Genomic DNA, 21,511 nt, shown 5'->3' on the forward strand with positions numbered 1-21,511 from the left:
TAAAACTTTTATGTCATTCTTTAAGTAGGCCTCAAAGGATCAAAAGAGTCATTGAAAACCTAGACCCACTTCACAGAGGTCAAAAGGACCCCAGATAAGTATTCCTAAAGATGATATTTTTCCTCTCTCCTGGTCTTGGGACTACTACTTTTCCCATTACTAAGGGTATGGAACTAAGGGTTCCAAATAAGTTCATAAATTTTAACTTCTGTTCCTAGTTTAAACTTGCCTCAACAGATTTCCACTTGGCTGGCAGTCACCTCCAAGCTTCAGTTGCTGACTACACTGCTCCAGATGAATGTGAGCTCTGGACTTGCTAAAAGCTGATGTGGACCAGCCCAGTTAACATGCTTCCCTGTCCCTATGGGGTCAGGCAGCTACATGCTTCTGACAAATGTCCCCTTGCCCAGTCTTTAACTAGCTTTCAGCCTTTTGGGGACCCTAACAACGGCACCCCAATGCCAGCTCGAAACAGTTCCAGAAGAGAATACATCGTCCCATGTTCCCTGTTCAGAAAAGACTGAAATGCTTGGTCAAAAGAAAACTTCCCTGGCATAGAAACAAGATGGCTAACTATACATGGCCATTATTAGAGTGGGATACTTAACTGCCCCAAACTCATGATTGGGTTCCATTAGGCACATGAGAAGGGGGAAATGTGAGACCAAAATGAGCCATCTTAGAAATAAGACCCAAATGCTTTCACCCAAAAACTAAGGCCTATGATTTCTCCTTCTAGGAATAGGCCAATAATTACTGAAACAAGTCAGTCCAGATTCCAGAAACCAGCAAGTGTAAAAGTCACAAGGTAGTCACGAGGTAATTACTGCCGGGCTATAGAATGTTCCAACCCTGGTTTCCAGGGTAACTGACCATAAAAATGTCCCCATCTGAGGGCAGCCAATGAGCAATGGTGGCGGGCAACCACCCCCTTAGAATTAAGATTAAGAATGATTTCTAGAAAGCCCCTAGAAGCGAGCCAATCGAAATTGTACCCGTACTAGCACCCCTAAATGATATAACCTTGTGGTTTTTCCCTTTAAAAACTGAGCTTGCAGATAGGTGGGCACTTCCTCCAGCCTCCACTGCATTGGATGTATTGGACAAAGTCCCTGCCTAGGCTTGTATTGCTTTTGGATATCCAGAATTAAACCTTGCTTTTGCATTCAGGGGGAAAAAATCATATTCTCCAACAATAATGGGATTGTTTCTTGGGAAAATCCCACTCCTCACTGGGCATTTTACTTTCAGATCATAATGAAGATGATTTTTATAAAAGCAAGGATGCTTAGTTAGATCAATGATTTGATTGAACATTCTCAGCCAGCCTAAAAGATACAGGTGACTAAGACAGGTAGTGAAGATGATTAGGGAAATAGTTTGGGTTATTCCGCCAATTGATCCAAAAACAGAAAGAAAAAAAAAAAGACAAAAATAGGTTAGAAGTCACCTTCCCCTTGGTTAGATGTGGGATTTGCAGAGGATAAAAACTGAAAGCAAGGAGGTCCCCTGCATTATAAGCCCATGGATGCTGCCTGTTTGAAAACACTCTGATGATTAAAGAAGGTAATTATGTCCCTACACCCAAGGTTAGGCCTGAGTTTCTCGGTCATGTACCTTACAGAATTAATCACAGGCCCTGGGATGTCGCTTGAAAAGGCAAAGTTGTGAAAATAAATTAAATGCCCCTATTGTATGCAAACAAAGACAGACAGTTAGCTGGACACAGGAATGAAGTTTGTAGGTATCTACTACACTGAAATCGCAAGCAGCTTCCTGCCAATAAAAGGAACAGGCTGAAATATATACGGCTTCCTTAAAGCCTTGTTAACCAATTATAAAATAGTCATTGCTTTGGGGTAAAGATGTTATGGAGGGAAATTAACATAATAAAAATGTTTAAGTCCTTGTGGGCTTGAAGGAAAACATGAAACTTGTTATCATACTGTGATTTCTCTATGTGTAAAGATTTTCATTTGTTTTTGGAAAATATATAACTTGTGATTGTGAGGTAATCTCTTCTTTTGTAGAAATTTTTGTCTTAGGAGGTATAAAAGGATGAGAGGAAAATAAAGAACATAGAAGGGAAACATCAGGGAAGAAGAAGGGAAACATCAGGGAGGAAGAAGGAAACATCAGGGAAGAAGAAGGGAAACAGTAGTGAAGAAGAATATAACACAGGAAGAAAAGAAGCAGCAGAAAGAGAAAACTGAAATGAAGAATTAAGCTTTGACCCCCTCAGATGATATCTCCTGGGTGTTAATGCACTATCGCCAAAGAAACACCTCCTCTCTCATTTCTCTGACTTGCTAAATGCTGGTTCTCTCAGCAAACCTGTCCCTGTGGATACTTTGGCATGGTCACTCTTGTGGGACTGTCTGCACCTTAGAGTTGTTTGGCATTATGTCTCTGTGAGAACTGCCACATGGAGGGAGTGACACTGTTAGTGCCAGAGCTCTGGGGAGGAGAAAACTGTCCAGCATCCAGCTGCAGTGACTGATACCCAGCTCCACACACATGACTCCTGGCATTGTTACAGCTTTTCTGTAACCTATACCACTGCCATGGGCAAGACAGAGACAGACTGACTCATTTCCTCCCCAGTTTGTCCACATCTGTCTGGGAGATGAGACCCGCCTATGGCCATCCTTGTCTACCTCAGCCTTCTGCAGGGACAGCACCAACTCAGGGCCAAATTCTCAGCTGGAGAGCTGAGAAAGCATGTGGAACACCAGGACTGCCAGCTCCCTCCAGTCCACAGCAGAAGACACCCACACAGGCCATCCTTCCTGAAGGACATCTCCTGAGTCAGGGCTCCAGGCCCAGCATGTCCCAGTGTACTCACCCTGCCCAGTCCTGCTGCCCAACAGAGATCATAAATCTGCCAGAGTATCTCTTCACATAGCCCAAGGCCTGTAGAGATGCAGCTGCAGGGAGAAACATGTGGCAGTGATGCAGAAAGACCAATATGTGAAACTGCCAAAGCACATGCTGCTCTCAGCCTGGAACCCACATCCTCTTCCCAGGGAACAGGAGCTCAAGGGCCTGGATTCCTTAATGCAAGGCGGTCTGGAAACCCCAGGACCCCTGCACAAAAAAACAAAGATAGCATAGCCTCTAAAATGCTCCTGGCCTTGGAGAGATGCCCTCCATTAAAAACTACAGAAGTACAGTTTTAAAAAGACAAAATAGAGTATTCAAAATAATCTTGAAAGACAAAAATATAATTGGAAACACTTTAAAGATATCAGGGCAACAATCCAACATATAATAGCTTAATAAATAAACAAAACATCTAAAAATAATAAAAAACTAATAAAATTAAGAGTAAGTTGAACAACAATGTGGGAGACTTAAATCAAAACATAAAAGCACAGCTGTAGAGATGGCATGGAGAGTCAAAGCCCTGCCACCCAAACCTGGCAACCTGGGCTGAAAGAGGAGAGTTGGCTTCCAAAATTATCCTCTGACCTCCACATGTGCACCATGGCTTGCAGAAACACATGTGTGCACTTATGCACACAAGCACACATCATACACACACACACACACACACACACACACACACACACACACACACATATATATATACTAAAAATAAACTTTATAACACTGAAGTAAGGACCTAAATAAAAACACCAGATAAAAAAGAAGTTCCAGGTGCACAGACTGGCAGACTTAATACTGTAAAAATATCTATATTACCAAAGATGATCTAAACATCAGTGTAAAATGGGGACCAAAATTCCAAAAATGTTTCTGTGAAGAGAAATAGAAAACACTACATTCTCACAGAAGCAAACGAAATCCCAAATGGCCAAGGTGACCCTGAGCAGAAAGAGAAATGCTGGAGGAATCACCATGCTCCATGTCAAATATCCCTAAGAGCAAACCTAACAACAAACCTTACAACAACTTGTAAGACACAGACATTCAAACCAGTGCAACAGAACAAAGGACCTAGAGATAAACTGAGCAGCTACAGTTAATCTGTGACCAAAAATGCATTGCCAAAATGCATCCGAGTAAAGATGGCCTCTTTGACAAATGTTCATGGGGAAACTGAATAGAAGAACAGAACTAAGTCCCTATTTGTCATTTGCCCAAGAATCCATGTAAACCTGAAACTTGGAAACTTTCGAAGGAAGAAACTTCAAGATACCTGCAGCAGCAAGGACTTTCTGGAATGGATTCCACTGCCTCAGAAATCATAACAAGAATTGGCAGATGAAGCCGAACAGTGGTGGCACAAGCCTTTAATCCCAACACTTGGGAAGCAGAGGCAGGAGGATCTCTGTGAGTTAGAGGACAGCCTGGTCTACAGAGTGGGTTCCAGGACAGCCAGGGAGACACAGAGAAACCCTGACTAGAGAAACCAAAAAAGAAAGAAAGAAAAGAATTGGCAGATGGGATTGCATGAAACTGAGAAGTTTCTGCACAGCAAAGGAAACAACAGAGTGAAGAGTCAGCCAGAATGGGCGGGAAGGTTGCCAGATACACTTCTGAAAAGGAATTAACACATAGTCTATAGAAAGTGTTCAAAAAGTGAATCAGATAGCAAGAGAGCCTCAAATCATCTGGGCAATAACAGGCAAATGTATGGACCAGAGTCCTGAAAAGAAGTGCAAATGAGGAGTAAATACATGAAAAATTCATTACATTTATCCACCAGGGAAGTGTGAATCAAAAGTGTATACAACAACTATGTCAGGTGACTCTCACCTACCTCCAAGTTCACTGAGAAAGCCTGTGTCAAACAAATACACACACACACACACACACACACACACAAATAATAAACCAATATGAAGAACCTGCCCACAATGCAGGAGACTCAGGGAGAAGACCTGTGCTCCACTTCCCAGGACCCTTCCTTTTGCCCAGCTGCCCCACAGCTGCTAGCTAGGAGCTGCTACCTCCTCCTGACCCCTTTTCGCCCTTTGAGACTCACCAGTTCTCAGCCTGCTCCCCAGGAGGAACTCTCCAACCACCACACTGGCTGGGAGATCCAGGTGCCTTTATTCTTTGGGACTCACCAGTGCCCTGTCAGCTGTCTAACTGACCCTCTAGTTTTCCTACCTAGCCTGAGACCCAGGACCAGTTCACAAATCAGCCAAGCTGATGCAGACCTTAGATTATAGATGACAACCAGAAAACATGGGATAGAGGTTGTAGCCCCAACACCAGACAGAGAAAATCGACATCCTAACCTGCTGTGAATCAGCTCCCTCCTGAACACTGTAAACACCTCTGCCAAAAAGAAGACAGCCTAAACAAACAAACAAACTCAACGGATGACCAATTCCAGATGTACACATCCCAACTTGGAAATGAAAACAACACAAATAACCAAAAAATAATGCATCTCCACCAAAAAGAAAAAAATATGCAAACACCACAGTAACGGCCCCTATTGAAAAATGACCTGGAAGAACTCCTAAATGATTCAATAGAATCATTATAACCATGGTCACACAATTCAAAAAGTCAAAGACTAAAAAGACAGTGAAATAATACAGTCAATACAAGGCATAAAAATAGAGTTTAAGAAAACATAATCAGAAGTGATGCTGAAAATGGAAAACTCAATAAACTTATTAAAAAGCTCAGTGGAGTCAGGCATGATGGTGTACACCTTTGATCCCAAAACTGGGGAGGCAGAGGCAGGAGGATCTCTGAGAGTTTGGAGACCAGCCTGGTCTACATAGTAAGTTCCAGGACAGCCAGGGCTACATAGTGAGACCCTGTCTCCAAACAAAATGAAATGAAACAAAACAAAATTCCTTGGAAAGCCTCACCAACATAATGGCTCAGGTAGAAAATAGAGAGTTGGGGATGGAAGACCAAGTAGAGAAATTGGATCATTCAGGAAATGTCAATGAGTTTAACCAAAAGTATCAACAGGACATGAGAGTTTGGGTATATGATAAAAACACCTAGTCTCAGTATTAGAAGAAGCAGAAAGGGAAGTACACCAAAGCAAAATACAACTCATCAAGGAAAAGAAAACAAAATCTAGTTTTAAAAAAGGGCAAATGCAGAGACCCACAGCTAAACGCTAGGCAGAACCAGATGGGGAGGAAGGAAGGATGTAGGAGCCAGAGGGGTCCAGAACACCATGAGAACACAGGCTACAGAATCAACTAAGCAGGGCTTACAGGGGCTCCAAGAGACTGTAGGGACTGACATGGATCCTGTGTGGGTATGAGCTGGGTCCTCTGCATATGTTATGGTTGTGTAGCTTGGTTTTCTTGTGGGACTCCCAACAGTGGACATGGGGGGTTTCTGACTCTGTGGCCTGTGCATTGGACACTTTTCCTCCTACTGGACTGCCACATCCAGACATGATATGGGGGTTTGGACCCAGTCTTATTGTATCTTGTTAGCCATGTTCTCTGGATATCCCTGGGAGGCCTGCTTCTTTTTTTTTTTTTTTTTAAGAGAAACAGAGGAGGAGTTGACCTGAGAAAGAAGGGAGATGGGGGAGGGACGGGGAGGGGTGGAGGGAGAGGAAACTGCACTTGGGAAGTAATGTATGAGAAAAGAATAAAAGTTTTTTTAAAAAGACAGAAAAAAAATAAAGTGGGCCAAAGGCTCAGAAGTCCCTCCAAAGAAGATGTACAAGTGGTGCATGAAAAAAAATTCAATGTCATTAACCATTGTGGAAATACATATCAAAATCACAGTGACATCTCCACTGCAATAACCATTTCTAGTGAAAGCTAGATAGATATTCAAAGGTTCCCTTGGGCATCTTATAGACAGTTATAAAGGCCTACACAGCATCTGGAGCCTCCTTTCTACAACTCACAGATGAGCTGAAGATGTCATAGTGAAGGCCAGAGGGAGACATTGGGATACACAGAATATTTCCCTCAGACACACAATCTCAAAGCCTGGTATGCTTGTTATGTTTTAGTCACCTTACAAATGCCAGGGTCATTTGGGAAGAGGGAACCTCAATTGAGAAAATGCCTCCATCAGATTAGCCTGTTGTAGGGAGCACAAAGGTCTTTGCACTCACAGATAAGCACTAGGAAAACCAGGAATGTTAAACATGCTGGATAGTTACAACCTGATTTCTGCCCAGAAGGCTGGGAATGGAGGTGTCCCATAGCCCAGGTGATCTCTGCATAATCTGTAGGGCCAGGCCATATCTGGCTCCCACAAGCTCCAAGCAGGACCAGAAGTGGTTAACAGTATAGAGGACCTCTGTGCTATCTATATGGCCAAGGGCTCCCCAAGGCACCCACATGTAGGACCAGAGATGGTGAGTAACCTAGGTGACCGCTGTGCTCTCTGTGTAATGGAGAGCACACCAGATCCTCTCCTAGGCCCTCAGGATAACACATGTAGCCTATCTACAGAGCCCAATTTCATGGAAGAAGTGACATGTGCTTTGAGAAGAGTTTCGATGTAATTATGTCTCCTTGTGCATATGAAATTATGATACACCAGGAAACTTTTTTCCAGATTGTACTGTGTTTAAAGAGTCTCGAATAATCTGCCTGCGGCCAGAATTCTGAAGTCTGAACCAACACAGGCTCCTGAGTCCTGTTGAACAGGATTTCCTTCTTGCCTCACATTGATCATTACTCTGTGGGCCATGGCATTTGCAGAAACCCCACAGCCTGTAGTTAAGTCTGTGGAACATTTTCTTAATTTATAATAGATGTGGAAGGGCCCAGCCCACTGTGAGAAATGCCACCCCTGAGATGGTGGTCTCAGTCCTCCATGGCCTCTGTTTCAGTTCCTTCTAGGACTTCCCATCATAGGACTGTATACCATAGGACAAAAGAAACCCTCTCCTCCCCAAGTTACTTTGGTCATGGTGTTTATCACAGCAATAGAAAGCTAACTGAGACACCTGATTCCAACCAGTCCTCCCACAAGCCTACTAACATTCCATCTTCCCATGTCTCTGAGGATGCTACTTTACCTCCTGACAGTCCCTTCCTCCTGGTGTCACTCAGAGGGAAACACAGGGTGGTCACAGGGGAGTTACCTAGACAGATGACATCCCAGAAAGATCAAGAGGACATGGGCAGACCACAGCCACAGCTCAACCTACACAGGAAGTTAGCAAGTCTCCCTGAGGCTATTCATAGGATGATGAAGTCAACATCCTCTCTTTAGGACACACAGGTCAGCCCTTCCTGCACACCCAGGACTTGAAACTTATAATTCCTGGATCAGACACTTGATTGGTGACACCAGTGACAGTGGTCCCATCCCCTTCCCTGTCATCATTCAGTTGGTTCCTTTCCAGCCCTCACAGACATCTCTGTCACCTTCCTGCTGGGAGTAAATCCCACCTTCCCAGAGCAGTGAGAACAAAGGGCAGATGGGCTCAGTGTGTTTCTGTGTCACAAGAGGAAATCCACCATTGGGTTTAGGAAGCACAGGGTCTCCCTCTGGTGCTGACAGGGATGGGGAAAGACATGGCAGTGACCCTGCTGTGTAGACAAATTGCAAAACAGTCTTATTAAATAAAAAAAAAAAACTTCAAGCCACATATCTGGGTTAAAACCTGAGAGATCAGAGGAATAGGAAAAGCCACAACCCAACCTCACCTTACTGATCCTCTGCTTCCAAAGATACCTACTTCTTGTATACCCATGTCTATATGCCTTTCTGTTCTGCTATCTCATTTGCTCTTCCTGTCCAGCTACATCACTTCCTCTTCCTGCCCAGCTCTGTCACTTCCTGTCTGTCTATACAGACCTCCAGACTTCCAGGGTTAATTGGAATTTGTTGGAATTTAAGGCATGTCCCACATCGACTGGCTCTGTTCCCAGTCTGATCTTGAACTCACAAAGATCCAGACAGATCCCTGCCTCCTGAATGATAGGATTAAAAGAGAAGTACTACCATTGCCTGACTTCTATTTTTAATTTAGTGGCTGGCTTTTTCCTCTGATCTCCAGGCAAGCTTTATTTATTAGAGCACAAATAAAACATTACCACACTAGAGTGACCTGCTGTTCTCTCAGGTCAATTTCCTAATTAGCCTTCCTACTCAAAGAATGTTCTAGAGGACTGGACCATAAAGAGAGAAAGAGAGAGAGGAATGGAAGGCCCACGTTGAGAGGGAAGAGGTGGGGCAGGGTGAGGGACACAGACCTTGGCCTCAGCTGAAGTGACCCTGGAGGTGCTGCCTCCTGCCAGGAAGCTCAGCTTCCAGGAAGAACAACAAAGCTGACACAAGAGCAGCAGGGCGTGGGAGCCATGCTGGAGTTGACGCTCTTCTCCACAGACAGAGAGAATTGCAGTTCCTTACAACCCCATTGTGCACGGGTGTGTCCCTTGGTGGTCCCTTGGCAGGGGCTCCTACTCACAGGAGAGGGGACCATTTCCTGAGAGGGTGGGAAGAAGGAAGCACAGAGACCGCTGGGTCTCCTAGGGAGGACAAAAGCCTGAGAGGGGACACAGGGCTTCTAGTTGAGACATCAAAGGAGATGATGACACAGAGGGACAGAGGCTCAGCAACAAGCTCTCCCTGAACAGGAATTGGTGTGGAAGTGGAATGGGGGAATGGGAACATGAGTGATCAGGTTGGTTGAGTTGGGATGGGATGGAGGGGAGCGGTCAATGAAAGAGGTATCTTGATAAAGCAGGCCATTTTGAGGTTAGGGAGAAAACTGGTGCCACGGAAACTCCAAGGAACCCAAAAGGATGACCTCAGCTAAGACAGATAGCAATGGTGGAGAGGGTGCCTGAACTGGCCTTCTGTAATCAGATTGGGGACTACCCTAGTTGTCAACAGAGAGCCTTCATCTATTAAGTGAGGGAAGCCGATGCAGAGAGCCACAGTCAAGTGCTAGGCCAAGCTCCAGGAGTCCAGGTAAAGAGATGGAGGAGGAATTGTATGAACAAGGGAGGTCAAGATCATGATGGGGAAACCCAAGAGACAACTGAACCAAGCTAGTGGGAGCTCACAGATTCCGGACCAACAGCTAAGGAGCCTGCATGGAACCAACTTAGGACCCTTGCATGTGGGTGACAGTTGTGTAGCTCTGTCTGTTTGTGGGGTCCCTAGCAGTGGGATCAGGTGTTCCTGGTGCTTCAGCTGGCTCTTTGGAACAAATTCCCCATGCTAGGATGCCTTGCCCAGCCTTGATGCAGTGGGAGATTAGTCCTGCCTCAACTTGATATGCCATGCTTTGTTGACTCCCATGGGAGGCTGACCATTACTAAACAGAGGAGGAGTGGATGAGGGGGGCAGGGTTGGTGGGAGGTGGAGAGAAGGAACAGGAACAGGAAGAGAGGAGGGAAGGGAAACTGTGGTTGGTATGTAAAATAAATGAAAATATTCAATAACAACAATAAAAAAGGTCAGGCTGTAGGCGAGCTTGAAGAACATTTTCTTAATTAGTATTTGATGGAGGAGGGCCAGGCCCATTATGAGTGGAACCATCCCAGGGCTGGTGTTCCTGGGGTCTAGAAGAAAGCAAGGGGAGCAAGCCATAAGCAGCAAGCCAGTAAGCAGCACTACTCCAGGACCTCTGCATCAGCTTCTGCCTCCAGGTTCCTGCCCTGTTTGAGTTCCTGTCCTGACTTCCTTCAATGATGAACAGTGATATGGACCTATAAGTTAAATAAAACCTTTCCTCCCTCAAACTCCTTTTGATCATGGTGTTTCATCGCAGCAATGGTAACCCTAAGACAGTAAGTTTATGAATTAAAACTACAAACTGAAATGACAACCTACAGAATGGAAAAGCATATTTGTAAGTCATATATACCATACAGCTTTTGTGTACAGAATAAAAAACTGATTCAACTCAGGAAAAAAACTGATCCCTAGTTATCAGGGAAATGCAAATTAAATACTATAAGATACCAGTTCACCCCAAGTAGATTGGCTATAATCAAAATAACTGACAAAAAATGTTGCAGAGAGTGTGGAAAAGAGAAACACATATTCCCTGCTGGTGGGTGTGAAAATTAATACAGTCATTATTTAGAACTTGTGGAAGTCCCTCAAAACAGTAGAAATACCACACGACTCAGCTATTTTACTGGTCATATACCCAGAGATCCTGTATCCTACCATTTAGATATTGGCACCCCATGTTACTGCTGCTCTATTCAATATAACAAGAAGATGGAAACAATCTAGATGTCCATCAACAGATGAATGCATAATGCAAGTCTAGTGCATGTACCAAATGAAATATTATTCATCTCTAGAGAAAAATGAAATCACAAAATTTACAGGGAAGTGAATAGACTTAGAATGTATACTGTTAAATGAGATCACCCAAACTCAGGGGAAAATAACACATGTTCTTTCTTGTATGTGGTCCAAGCCTATATAATGTATGCATGTTTATATGTAATTAAATATATAGAGGTAGAGGTATGGTACAGTATATAGGAAGGAGAACATGAAAGAGTAATTTTAATGATGCAAAATGCTCCCTAATGAGTTCACATACATGCTGTACATTGTGTGGGTTCTCTGAATGCGTGCTCTCTCAACTCGGAACATGGTTTTGATGTAAAACATGTCCTTAACAAGCAACATCCACATGTAACTCTGTGCTGTCACCTTACTGGGAGCCCAGACTTGAAGTTATGTTTTTCATCTTTTAAATGTCCCTGTACAATGCAGTTCTTGTAAGTGCTACCAACTTAGGGTGCATTGTTCTTTAAACAGGAAATCCAGCTATAACAATTACAGTGAGTGAAGGCTACCAAAGTATGCTTAAATCATCATAATTGGGGAATTTTTGAAAATTCCAGGGAATGCCAACTTACTCAAAGGCTAACACACAGGGAAATACCAACACTGAGAAACTTGCAGGGTTTGGTTTTGTTGTCATTTTAGGTTGTAAGTCTAGAATGTGTTATTGTTAGTGAAGGAATGTACTTTCCTTTAGAATTTGAAATCAGAATAAAACTATTTTAGAGTGAGCAAAGGAGTTGGACATTCCTGCCCTGAACAAGATATACAAAAAAATCTGATAAAAACACATGGAAGGGGGACTCAACAACATCAGTCTTCCTGGAACTGCAGATCAAAATGGCAGTAAGTCTCACCTCAGCTATTCTAGTCTCCAGCAAAAATCTACCTAGATCCTCAAAGGTGGCTACACACTGGGACCTTTCTGGAAAACTAGTGTTCAGCTTTATTACAGCATTTGTAGCTTGGCTACCATCCTTGTAGCAGCCCAGACATGAGCTGCAGGTCTCCTCATGAACATCGAAGGGCAACAATAAGCCACATATTCAACGGGGAATACTCTCCTTGAGGTGTGAAACTATCTTGCAGCCTTGTTTCCACCCAGTTCCAACAGATCTGGAGTTAACTCACATAATCATTTCCTGTGTCTCTGAGACCCCCACTCTGCAAGGAGACTCTATGTAGTCCCCTCCCTGCTCTAATCATCCATGAGGAAAGACAGGGATCTCCTCCATCACAGGGCAATCACCAAGGAGAACAAAGGCATCCCAGAAAGGTCAGAGAGGCCATGGGAAGATCTGAATCACATTCAGCCAGCACAGGAAGCTGGAGTCAGGAACTCTCCCTGTGCCCTCCATAGGAAGCTGGGACACATGGTACTCTTTCTAGGACACACAGGTCACCTCCTCCTGCACACCAGGATATGAACTCCTAAGATAACATGTATCCATGGATCAGACACCTGATAGGGAACACCAGTGAGGATGAATCTGGGCCCTCCCCAGTCATCACTCAACTAGACTTTTTCCAGCCCCTAGAGAAGACTGCCACACTCTGCCAGGAGTAAATTCGACCTTCCCTGAGCATTGATATCACAGGGCAGACTGGGATCTGTGGGGTTTTGTCCCAAGGAAATACACTCTTGACTATAGAAAGTTCAGGGACAATGCCCTGGGGTGAGCTGCTGTTCTCTTGGGGCACAGGACACTTCTTAGCCTTTCAATTCAATGTATGCTCTAGAACACTGAACCAGAAAGGAATAGAAGGATGGGAGGCAGTGCTCACAGAAGAACAGAGCAATATACACACAGAGACTTCACCCCCAGCCCATCTGACTCCAGGAAGTGCCCTCCTTGGAAAAGGCTCAGTTTTGGGACGAAAAGCAGAGCAGACACCCTAGGAGTCCAGCTTAGCAGCAGCATGAGAGGCAAATATCCTTCCCAGAGGAACAGCCTAGCCCACAGCAAAGATTATGGAGCCCACATCATCTCCTCTCCACAAAGGACAGGTCTCCTGGAGGGGACTCCTGCTCACAGGTGAGGAGACATTACTCTGGAGTAGAGAGCTGGGGAGCTCAGAGACTGGATGAGGTCTTCTGGGAGAGAAAAAGAGCCTGGGAAGAATGGACATCTGGCTTCTTGAAGCCTGAGACCAACAGGAAGCTCACAGTGGATGGGATGGGAATAGGTAATTGGGGCAGAAAAACTCAGTTGTTGCCCATTTTAAGTTTATCAGCACTGGCCACTCGATCCTGAAGACTCAAGTTGACAACTCCATCAGGGTGACTCTCCAAGTCAAACTCAAAAGGGGGTGAGTAAACAACAGCATCATTACATAGGACCCAGAGAAATCTACAAATAAACCCCAGACTCTGTGACATTGATTTGCTAGCCCACTACTAGTGGGCAGGAAGACAGAGCAGCAAGGACATCTAGAAGGTGGGCTTAGGGGTGGACAAGCACTTTAGAAGAAACAGAGCAGGGAAAAGTCATAAAATGAAGGCACAGAGTCTTTAGAGGAGGAGGTCAGACAAGACATGCCGACACTCACCAAAGAATCTGAGTGTGAATAGGGATCTGAGGGCAGTGAGGGGGGAGCTATGTAGTCACTATGAAGCCAGTTTCATAGAGTGGAAAGATTCAGGGGTACTGGTGAATGGGGGTGATACTGCTGACCTCCCTGAAACAGGACACACACATACCAAGGCTAAGAGTTAAACACACGCATCAAATTTCTACCAAATGCAAAGGTCCTAATATTGATAGTTTTTTTTTCTCTTTTCCCTCTTAGTCTCTCTTTTAACCTGCTGGAACTCTCCCACCCCTGCCAAAGTCACTGTTGAACAAGTTCTGCCCCAAGTTGCTGCATGGAAGAACGTTCTTCTATGTGTACACAATCAGCCAGCAACAGTCTTAGTCTCTTATTGGTACAAGGTAAAAACTGTGGTTGAGAGAAATGAAATTGCAGGATTTCTAATGTCCTGAAATACAAATAAAACAGGGCCTGCATACAGCAGAGATAATGTATCCCAATGGATGCTTGCTCTTCCAGAATGTCACTCAGAAAGATGCAGGAGCCTATACACTACACATGGTATTGAAAAACTTTGGTATTAGTAGAGCATCCATGCAGTTCCTTGTACACCACAAATAATTCTCTGTACCTTCTGGGCCATGGGTGGAGCTAATCCTACCTCACATATAGGGCTGTCAGTCCAGGGTGACTCTGTGTTATGGTTCCCACCTTGTGGTTCAAGCATGCAGTAAAAGACACATGGTGGAGAAAACAGCAGGATATCAGGAGGCCTCACTGGAATCCACCCTCAGAGAAAAAGGGGTGAGGTAACTGAACCCAGGCAAGTCAGACTCTGCTCAGGTTCTTAGAACCTCAACATGAACATGGCCTTGAGGAAGACCCTTCAGGACTCAGGCAGGGCCTGGCTGTGTAAACCATGAGAGTCTCACAGAGATGACCCCTGATAGCTTTGCTTAAGAACTCCATTCCAGACTGGATCAGGAATCCCAAAAAGCTTGTAGACTGGGCTGGAATTTGATCTCCTGTTGGAGCTGACAGAAAACAATGATGGATTGTAGACTGGGAGCCTGCTGACAATCAGCCTCTGAGAGCCATGTCTGAGGTAGGTCACCTGGGCATCTCCTCCTGAGACTCAGTGTGCTCAGCATAGGTGGAGAGGTAGGAAAGGCGATCAGCCAGATCTTCAGATGGTCTTCTGAGACCTCCCAGGAAGGTCAAGAGCCCTAAAGAGATAGAAGAAAAAGTGTACAAATGGCAGCTCCTTGCCCTCTGGGGGTCCAGCCCAGGGATTATTTCCTGCAGACAAATAGTAATAGACACTGCTTGGTGGAAGGTCAAGTCATTGTTCACATTTAAGGTTAACTTGCAGGCATGGCAATGATCATTTACATGTGTCCTATTATAGGGAAACTGAGACAGGAAGCACAGTCACTGAGTCAGGGTCACACAGATTCTGGGTAGCACAAACTATTTATTCACAGCCACTTCTCCAGCCTCCCCACCATGGAAACGGTACTAGGTACCTTCAATCTTCTAGATCATTTTGTAGACTCAGGCTTCTTATAGGACTCCCTAATTCATGTCACTTAACACCAAACACCTGACAAGAATGGCCCATCTGTGACTCAGCCTGACCTAAATGTCAGCCAGATCCTGAGCTGTATGAGATCTCTGACAGGCTGTCAGGTTTCTCGGGGAAGCTCAATGAGAAGACTAATCATGACCTATCTGTAGAGCAGCCCTGGACAGCAAAGGCTGGGAGGGCTCTGGTCTACACTGAGTAGTGGAGGCCAGTGCAGCTGGAGGGACTTGAACCTTGTGTGTCAAGGCAGGAAATGGGTCAGTGAGGACCAGGGATAAAATGAGGTCTCTGATTCCAAGTCTTGAGTGTGACAATCACAAAACACTGCAGCTCAGTTCACTCATGAGAAAGTCATTGCTTCTCCCATACATAGCACAGGAGGCCCCATTATCTCTGAGCACTCAGCCACTCCATCTGCCTGTAATTTGCTTCCTGCCTGATTCTTTTTTTTTTTTTTTCCGAGACAGGGTTTCTCTGTGTAGCTTTGCGCCTTTCCTGGAGCTCACTTGGTAGCCCAGGCTGGCCTCGAACTCACAGCGATCCGCCTGGCTCTGCCTCCCGAGTGCTGGGATTAAAGGCGTGCGCCACCACCGCCCGGCTCCCTGCCTGATTCTTTAAGGATCTGGGTTGGTGGGGAGATAAGAGGCTATCTTTGGTTGAAAGACAGACACCCTTGCAAGAATCAGAGGTACTACACAGGGCAATCTTCTCTCTGTGATTAGCACAGCAATGATACCAAAGACCAAAAATATCTATACCTGGGAGGGGTCTTTAGTAGCATTAATGTGTGAACCTAAGACTCAGAATACAACCTACCTGTGGAGGATAAATGACCAAAGCCTCTCAGAAGAGGACAGGCTGAAGTTGTCTGAGGACAACAGGACTTTCACTTTACTCAGTGTTGTGAGGACTGACACAGGATCCTATGAATGTGAAACCAGGAACCCAGTGAGTGCCTCCCCAAGTGACCTATTCTCTCTGAACATTACCTGTTAATATTTTCTGTTTCATCCTGCCTCCAACTGATTAAATACAGAGGGCTTGAGCTATCATAATGGTCCAGGTCTGGTTGGGTTCATGATACAGACCTACCATACAGATACCTAGGCTGCCAGGGCATCCTGGCCCAGCCTAAGCACATGCAACCAGGCCCAGCATTGAGCTAAAATGGGCTGGTGGGACTTTTCCTGCCTAGAGAGGCTCATGGTGATAGAGACAGAGAACATGTAAGACTCACACTAAGTGCACACATGAGTGTGCAGTAGAGATGATTGTGTGTTGTGGTTGAGATGGATCAGGGCTTGTGCCAGGCATGGTGCAGTCTTCTATTCTGTACCCTGCTCTGGGTAGGACTTTCTCAACTAAGGTTAAAGCATAGCTCAAAGAGATACTATGGCCTTCTACAGACCAGGATTTCCCCTTCCCTCTGCTGACATCACCTGTGACTTTACTCTGTTTTCTCCAGATGGTCCAGATGTCTCGATCATATCCCTCTCAAATATTTATTTTCATTCAAGGACAAACCTCAGCCTCTCTTGCCACACATCCTCTAACCCATCTCCACAGTACTCTTAGTATTTCAAGGGAGAGGTTTTTTTTCCCTCCCAAGAGCTCTTTATTCCCAACATCAATACTAATAATAGCAGATCGTATACCAGCCACATCTATAACTCTGTCACTGGCCTGAGTAAGACCACATCAAGAACATTACAGTCCTTAGAAAGTGGATCTCTGAATATCAGCACCAGTTTTGGAGTGGAGTCTTTTGGCTTTCTGGGAAGACACAGAAGTATTTAATTTCCAGTGCATGTCTATGGGAACAAGCAAAAGTCAATCCTCCTCCAGCTTCCTGCTCCATCCCTATGTCTAATCTTCCCCTGCTTCTCTGATTTCTCCTGGCTGATAGGGATGGAGCTTGGAATGTGAGCAGGTAGTTCTCCCAACCTTGGAAGGCCTCAGGTTGTGTGAGGGACTTCCCAAGGGAGGTGTGGTAGCCCACAAAGGTTTCCTAGTGAGATCTGAGCTTGCTTTATAAAACAGGGCTGCATTAGGGGATGGCTAGACCATGTGCAAGGTCACCGGGTATCTGGAATGGTCTGCAATTGGCTGTACTGGGAAGGAGGTCTTTTGCTCCACCCCTTGGCATTCCTTTAAAAAGCCCTTTAGTAAGACAGAAGGGGCACATGGATTAGGATCCAGGCCCTCCCAAGCTATCCCATGTTTCATAACTGTCTCTCTCTGTATATACTTCTATCTGCAAATTTCTCACTTCTCCTTCCTCAAGAGTACCCTGGGGGAATAAGAGGGAGCTGGTCTCCCTCAAATGGCACCGAAAACATGGACCAACCGGGTCTTGGTGAAAGAGGGTTTGAGGGTCCCACAGGAAATTATGGCATGTCTGATTATGGAAATTAAGGAGGGAAAATCTATTTGGGGGAGTAAAAGCAGCTGAAAGATGCCCAGAGGGAGGCTGTAGTATATATTTCTTTCTTACCTAGGTTTTCTCTCTCTCTCTCTCTCTCTCTCTCTCAAGATTCTAGCTATGAAAAATAAGCAATATAGTATAAGAAAAAATTAGGAATAATATAAGCTACAAGACAGAGAAACTATGTCCTTAATTTTCTAACTATGTGGCTATGAACACAAAATCCTGGGGAAAGATCAAAGGAAAAAAAACAGGCAGAAAAAATATTCCTATGGAAGCTTTTGTCCTGGGGACAGCTAAAATGTGAAGTCCAAGTGGCAGAGGAAAAAGATATCCCCTAATCTGGCCCAGAGCTCCCATCCAGACCAGAGGTGAGTGTCTGGGGTCATACGCAGGGAGGCCTGCCCCTAGGTCCCATCCCTGGGCATCAGTCATTCCCAGGGAAGACCTGCCCAACTTGGCCCCAGTTTCTGGTCATCGGGCAGGGCCCCCACACCCATCTGCCCGAGACTCCTGCCACTTCCTGAGACTTGGTGACCAGCCCCCAGCTCCCATCTAGCTCAGAGCTCCAGTCTGGATGCAGAGAGCTCCCATCTGACACAGAGAGCTCCCATCTAGCCCAGAGAGCTCCTACCCGGCCCAAAGAAAGAGATAGCTCCTATTGGACAAAGAGCTGTCATTGGACCAAGAGTAAACTCAGGAGACAGGGAATCTGCCAGCCCTGATTAGACCAAGAGTGGCATTCTGAGAAGCAGAATCTGTCGCCTCTCATTGGACCAAGAGAGGCTTCCTGAAATGGTGAATCTGTCAGCTCGGTCTGGACCAAGAGCGCTTATAAGACCAAGAACGAATCCATGAGGAGATGGGCAGACATCAAGGCAGAAGTACATATAACAGAAAAAAGAGCAATACAGCATCACCAGAATCTAGGCCTCCTCCAACAGCAAGACCTGAACATCACAAAATGGAAGAAGCAGGAAAAAAAAGCAACCTTAAGAACAACATCATGAAGATGCTAGAAGCTTTTAAAGAAGAAATCAAAAATAAAATGGAAAAGACAAACAAAAAAGTGGAGGAAATTAATAAAGAACATGAAAAGTCAAAAAAATGGGAAGAACTCTATAAAAAACTAGAGGAAAAGACAAATAAAGCAGAAGAAAACAATAAATCCCTGAAAGAAAACCATGAAAAAGCAATGAAACAGATGAGGGAAACAGTCTAAGACCTGAAAAGGGAAATAGAAAAAATGAAGAAGACACAAACAGAAGGAATGCTGGAAATAGAAAATCTGAGTAAACGAACAGGAAACACAGATGCAAGCATAACCAACAGAATGCAAGAGATGGAAGAGAGGATCTCTGGTGTAGAGAATACAGTAGAGGAAATGGATTTGTTAGTCAAAGAAAATACCAATGCCAAAAAATTATAACACAAAATTTCCAAGAAATCTAGGACACCATGAAAAGACCAAACCTACAAATAATAGGGATAGAGGAAGGAGAAGAATACCAACTCAAAGACATAGAAAATATATTCAACAAGATCATAAAAGAAAACTTTCCCAACTTAAAGAAAGAAATACCTATGAAGATACAAGAAGTCTATAAAACACCAAACAGACTAGACCCCCCCCCAAGTCCACTTGCCACATAATAATTAAACAAGTAAATGTACAGAATAAAGAAAGAATATTAAGAGCAGCAAAGCAAAAAGGCCAAGTGACTTATAAAGGTAAACCCCTCAGAATAACACCCAATTTCTCAATGGAGACTTTCAAAGCCAGAATGACCTGGACAGATGTAATGCAGACACTAAGAGACCATGAATGCCAGCCTAGACTAATATACCCAACAAAACTTTCAGTCACCATAGACAGAGTGAACAAGACATTCCAAGACAAAGCCAGATTTAAACAATAATTATCCACAAATCCAGCCCTACAGAAAGCACTAGAAGGAAAATTCCAACCTAAGGAAGTCAGATACACCCACGAAAATACAGGCAATAGATAACCCAACAGCAGTAAACCCAAAAGAAGAGAAGTACACACACACACACTACCACCAAAAAATAACAAGAATGAACAATCACTGGTAATTAATATTCCTTAATATCAATGGACTTAATTCACCTATAAAAAGACACAGGCTAACAGAATGGATACGAAAGCAGGACCCATCATTCTGCTGCATACAAGGAACATACCTCAACTTAAAAAATAGACACTACCTAAGAATAAAAGGCTGGGAAAAGACATTCCAATCAAATGGTCTTAATAAGCAAGTGGGTATAGCCTTCCTAATATCCAGCAAAATGGACTTCAAACTAAAATCAATCAAAAGAGATCAAGAAGGGCATTACATACTCATCATAGGAAAGATCCACCAAGATGAAGTTTCAATTCTGAACATTTATGCCCCAAACACAAGGGCACCCACATATGTAAAAGAAACATTATTAAAGCTTAAATCACATATAAAACCCCACACATTAATAGTGGGAAACTTCAACACCCCACTTTCACCACTGAACAGATCTCCCAAATCAAAACTTAACAGAGAAATAAAGGACTTAACTGATATTATGACTCAAATGGACTTAATATCTACAGAACATTCCATCCTAACAAAAAAGAATATACCTTCTTCTTAGCACCCCATGGAACCTTCTCTAAAATCGACCACATACTTGGCCACAAAGCAAATCTCAACAGATACAAAACAATTAGAATAATCTCCTGTGTTCTATCAGACCACCATGGTTTAAGTTAGATTTCAACAACAAAAACTACAGAAAGCCTACAATCTCATGGAAACTGAATAATGCTCATATGAATTACCACTGGGTTAAGGAAGAAATAAAGAAAGTAAGACTTCATAGAGATCAATGGAAATGAATATAACATACCCAATCTTTTTTTTTTTAAATGATGGGAACAAAAATATATCTAAAAGCGAAGCTTCTGGAAAAACCATTTGTTCTTCCCTGTCTTGTATCTTTCCTCAAACTTGACCTTGACCTCCCACCTGGCCTTGCGTTTCAGGGCTGGGTCTCTAAAGACATCCTTGTTGAAAACTGTTTTGTCCAAGGGGATGTCCACAGAGTACCTTGTGGGCATGAGGTGATTGTAGTTATAAACTTTCACAAAGGACTTGATCTTTGACCTCTTGGCGATTTTCTTCTTGCCCATGGCAGCTGTCACTTTTCGGGGATAGCGGTCAATTCCAGCCACCAGGGCATGGCTGTAAGGGAGGTCTGAGGTGCCATCATCAATGTTCTTCACGATGACGGCTTTGTGTCCGGAGTATCGTCCAGCCAGGACCAGCACCACTTTCCCAAGTTTCATGAACTTGCCCATGTCGACAGCAAGGAGCCGGGACCCAGCAGAAAGGAAAGAAGGGCACTTCCGCCAACCTTTCCCCACATACCCAATCTTAAGGGACACTATGAAAGCAGTGCTAAGAGGGAAATGCATAGCACTAAATGCCCACATAAAGAAGTTGGAGAAATCTCACACTAGTGACTTAACAGCACACCTGAAAGCTCTAGAACAGAAGAAGCAAAGTCTCCCAGGAAGAAAAGATGCCAGGAAATCATCAAATTGAGAGATGAAATCAATAAAATAGAAAAAAAAACGAGAACAATAAAAAAAATTAATGAAACAAAGAGTTGGTTCTTTGAGAAAATCAACAAGATAGACAAGCCCTTATCCAAACTAACCAAAAGACAGAGAGAGAATCCAAATTAACAAAATCAGAAATGAAAAGGGAGACATAACAACA

General features: G+C 44.1%; 1 protein-coding gene and 1 pseudogene across 2 annotated transcripts; one reads left to right on the forward strand and one right to left on the reverse strand.

The window, feature by feature from the left end:
* The first annotated feature begins 4,786 nt into the window (after nucleotides 1-4,786).
* LOC102923115 (cell adhesion molecule CEACAM1-like) lies at nucleotides 4,787-16,300 on the forward strand. Its single transcript, XM_076542679.1, has 3 exons — nucleotides 4,787-13,223; nucleotides 13,978-14,113; nucleotides 16,027-16,300. Exons 1-3 carry the CDS (start codon nucleotides 13,160-13,162, stop codon nucleotides 16,298-16,300), a joined length of 474 nt encoding a protein of 157 aa, XP_076398794.1. The 5' UTR covers nucleotides 4,787-13,159.
* A 4,336-nt stretch (nucleotides 16,301-20,636) lies between these two features.
* On the reverse strand, nucleotides 20,637-21,146 carry LOC102918812 (large ribosomal subunit protein eL27 pseudogene; annotated as a pseudogene). The gene has a single exon (XR_013051892.1). The product of XR_013051892.1 is annotated as a large ribosomal subunit protein eL27 pseudogene (transcript).
* Nucleotides 21,147-21,511: the final 365 nt, after the last annotated feature.

Source organism: Peromyscus maniculatus, chromosome 1 (assembly GCF_049852395.1).
Source record: "Peromyscus maniculatus bairdii isolate BWxNUB_F1_BW_parent chromosome 1, HU_Pman_BW_mat_3.1, whole genome shotgun sequence".
NCBI lineage: Eukaryota > Metazoa > Chordata > Mammalia > Rodentia > Cricetidae > Peromyscus > Peromyscus maniculatus.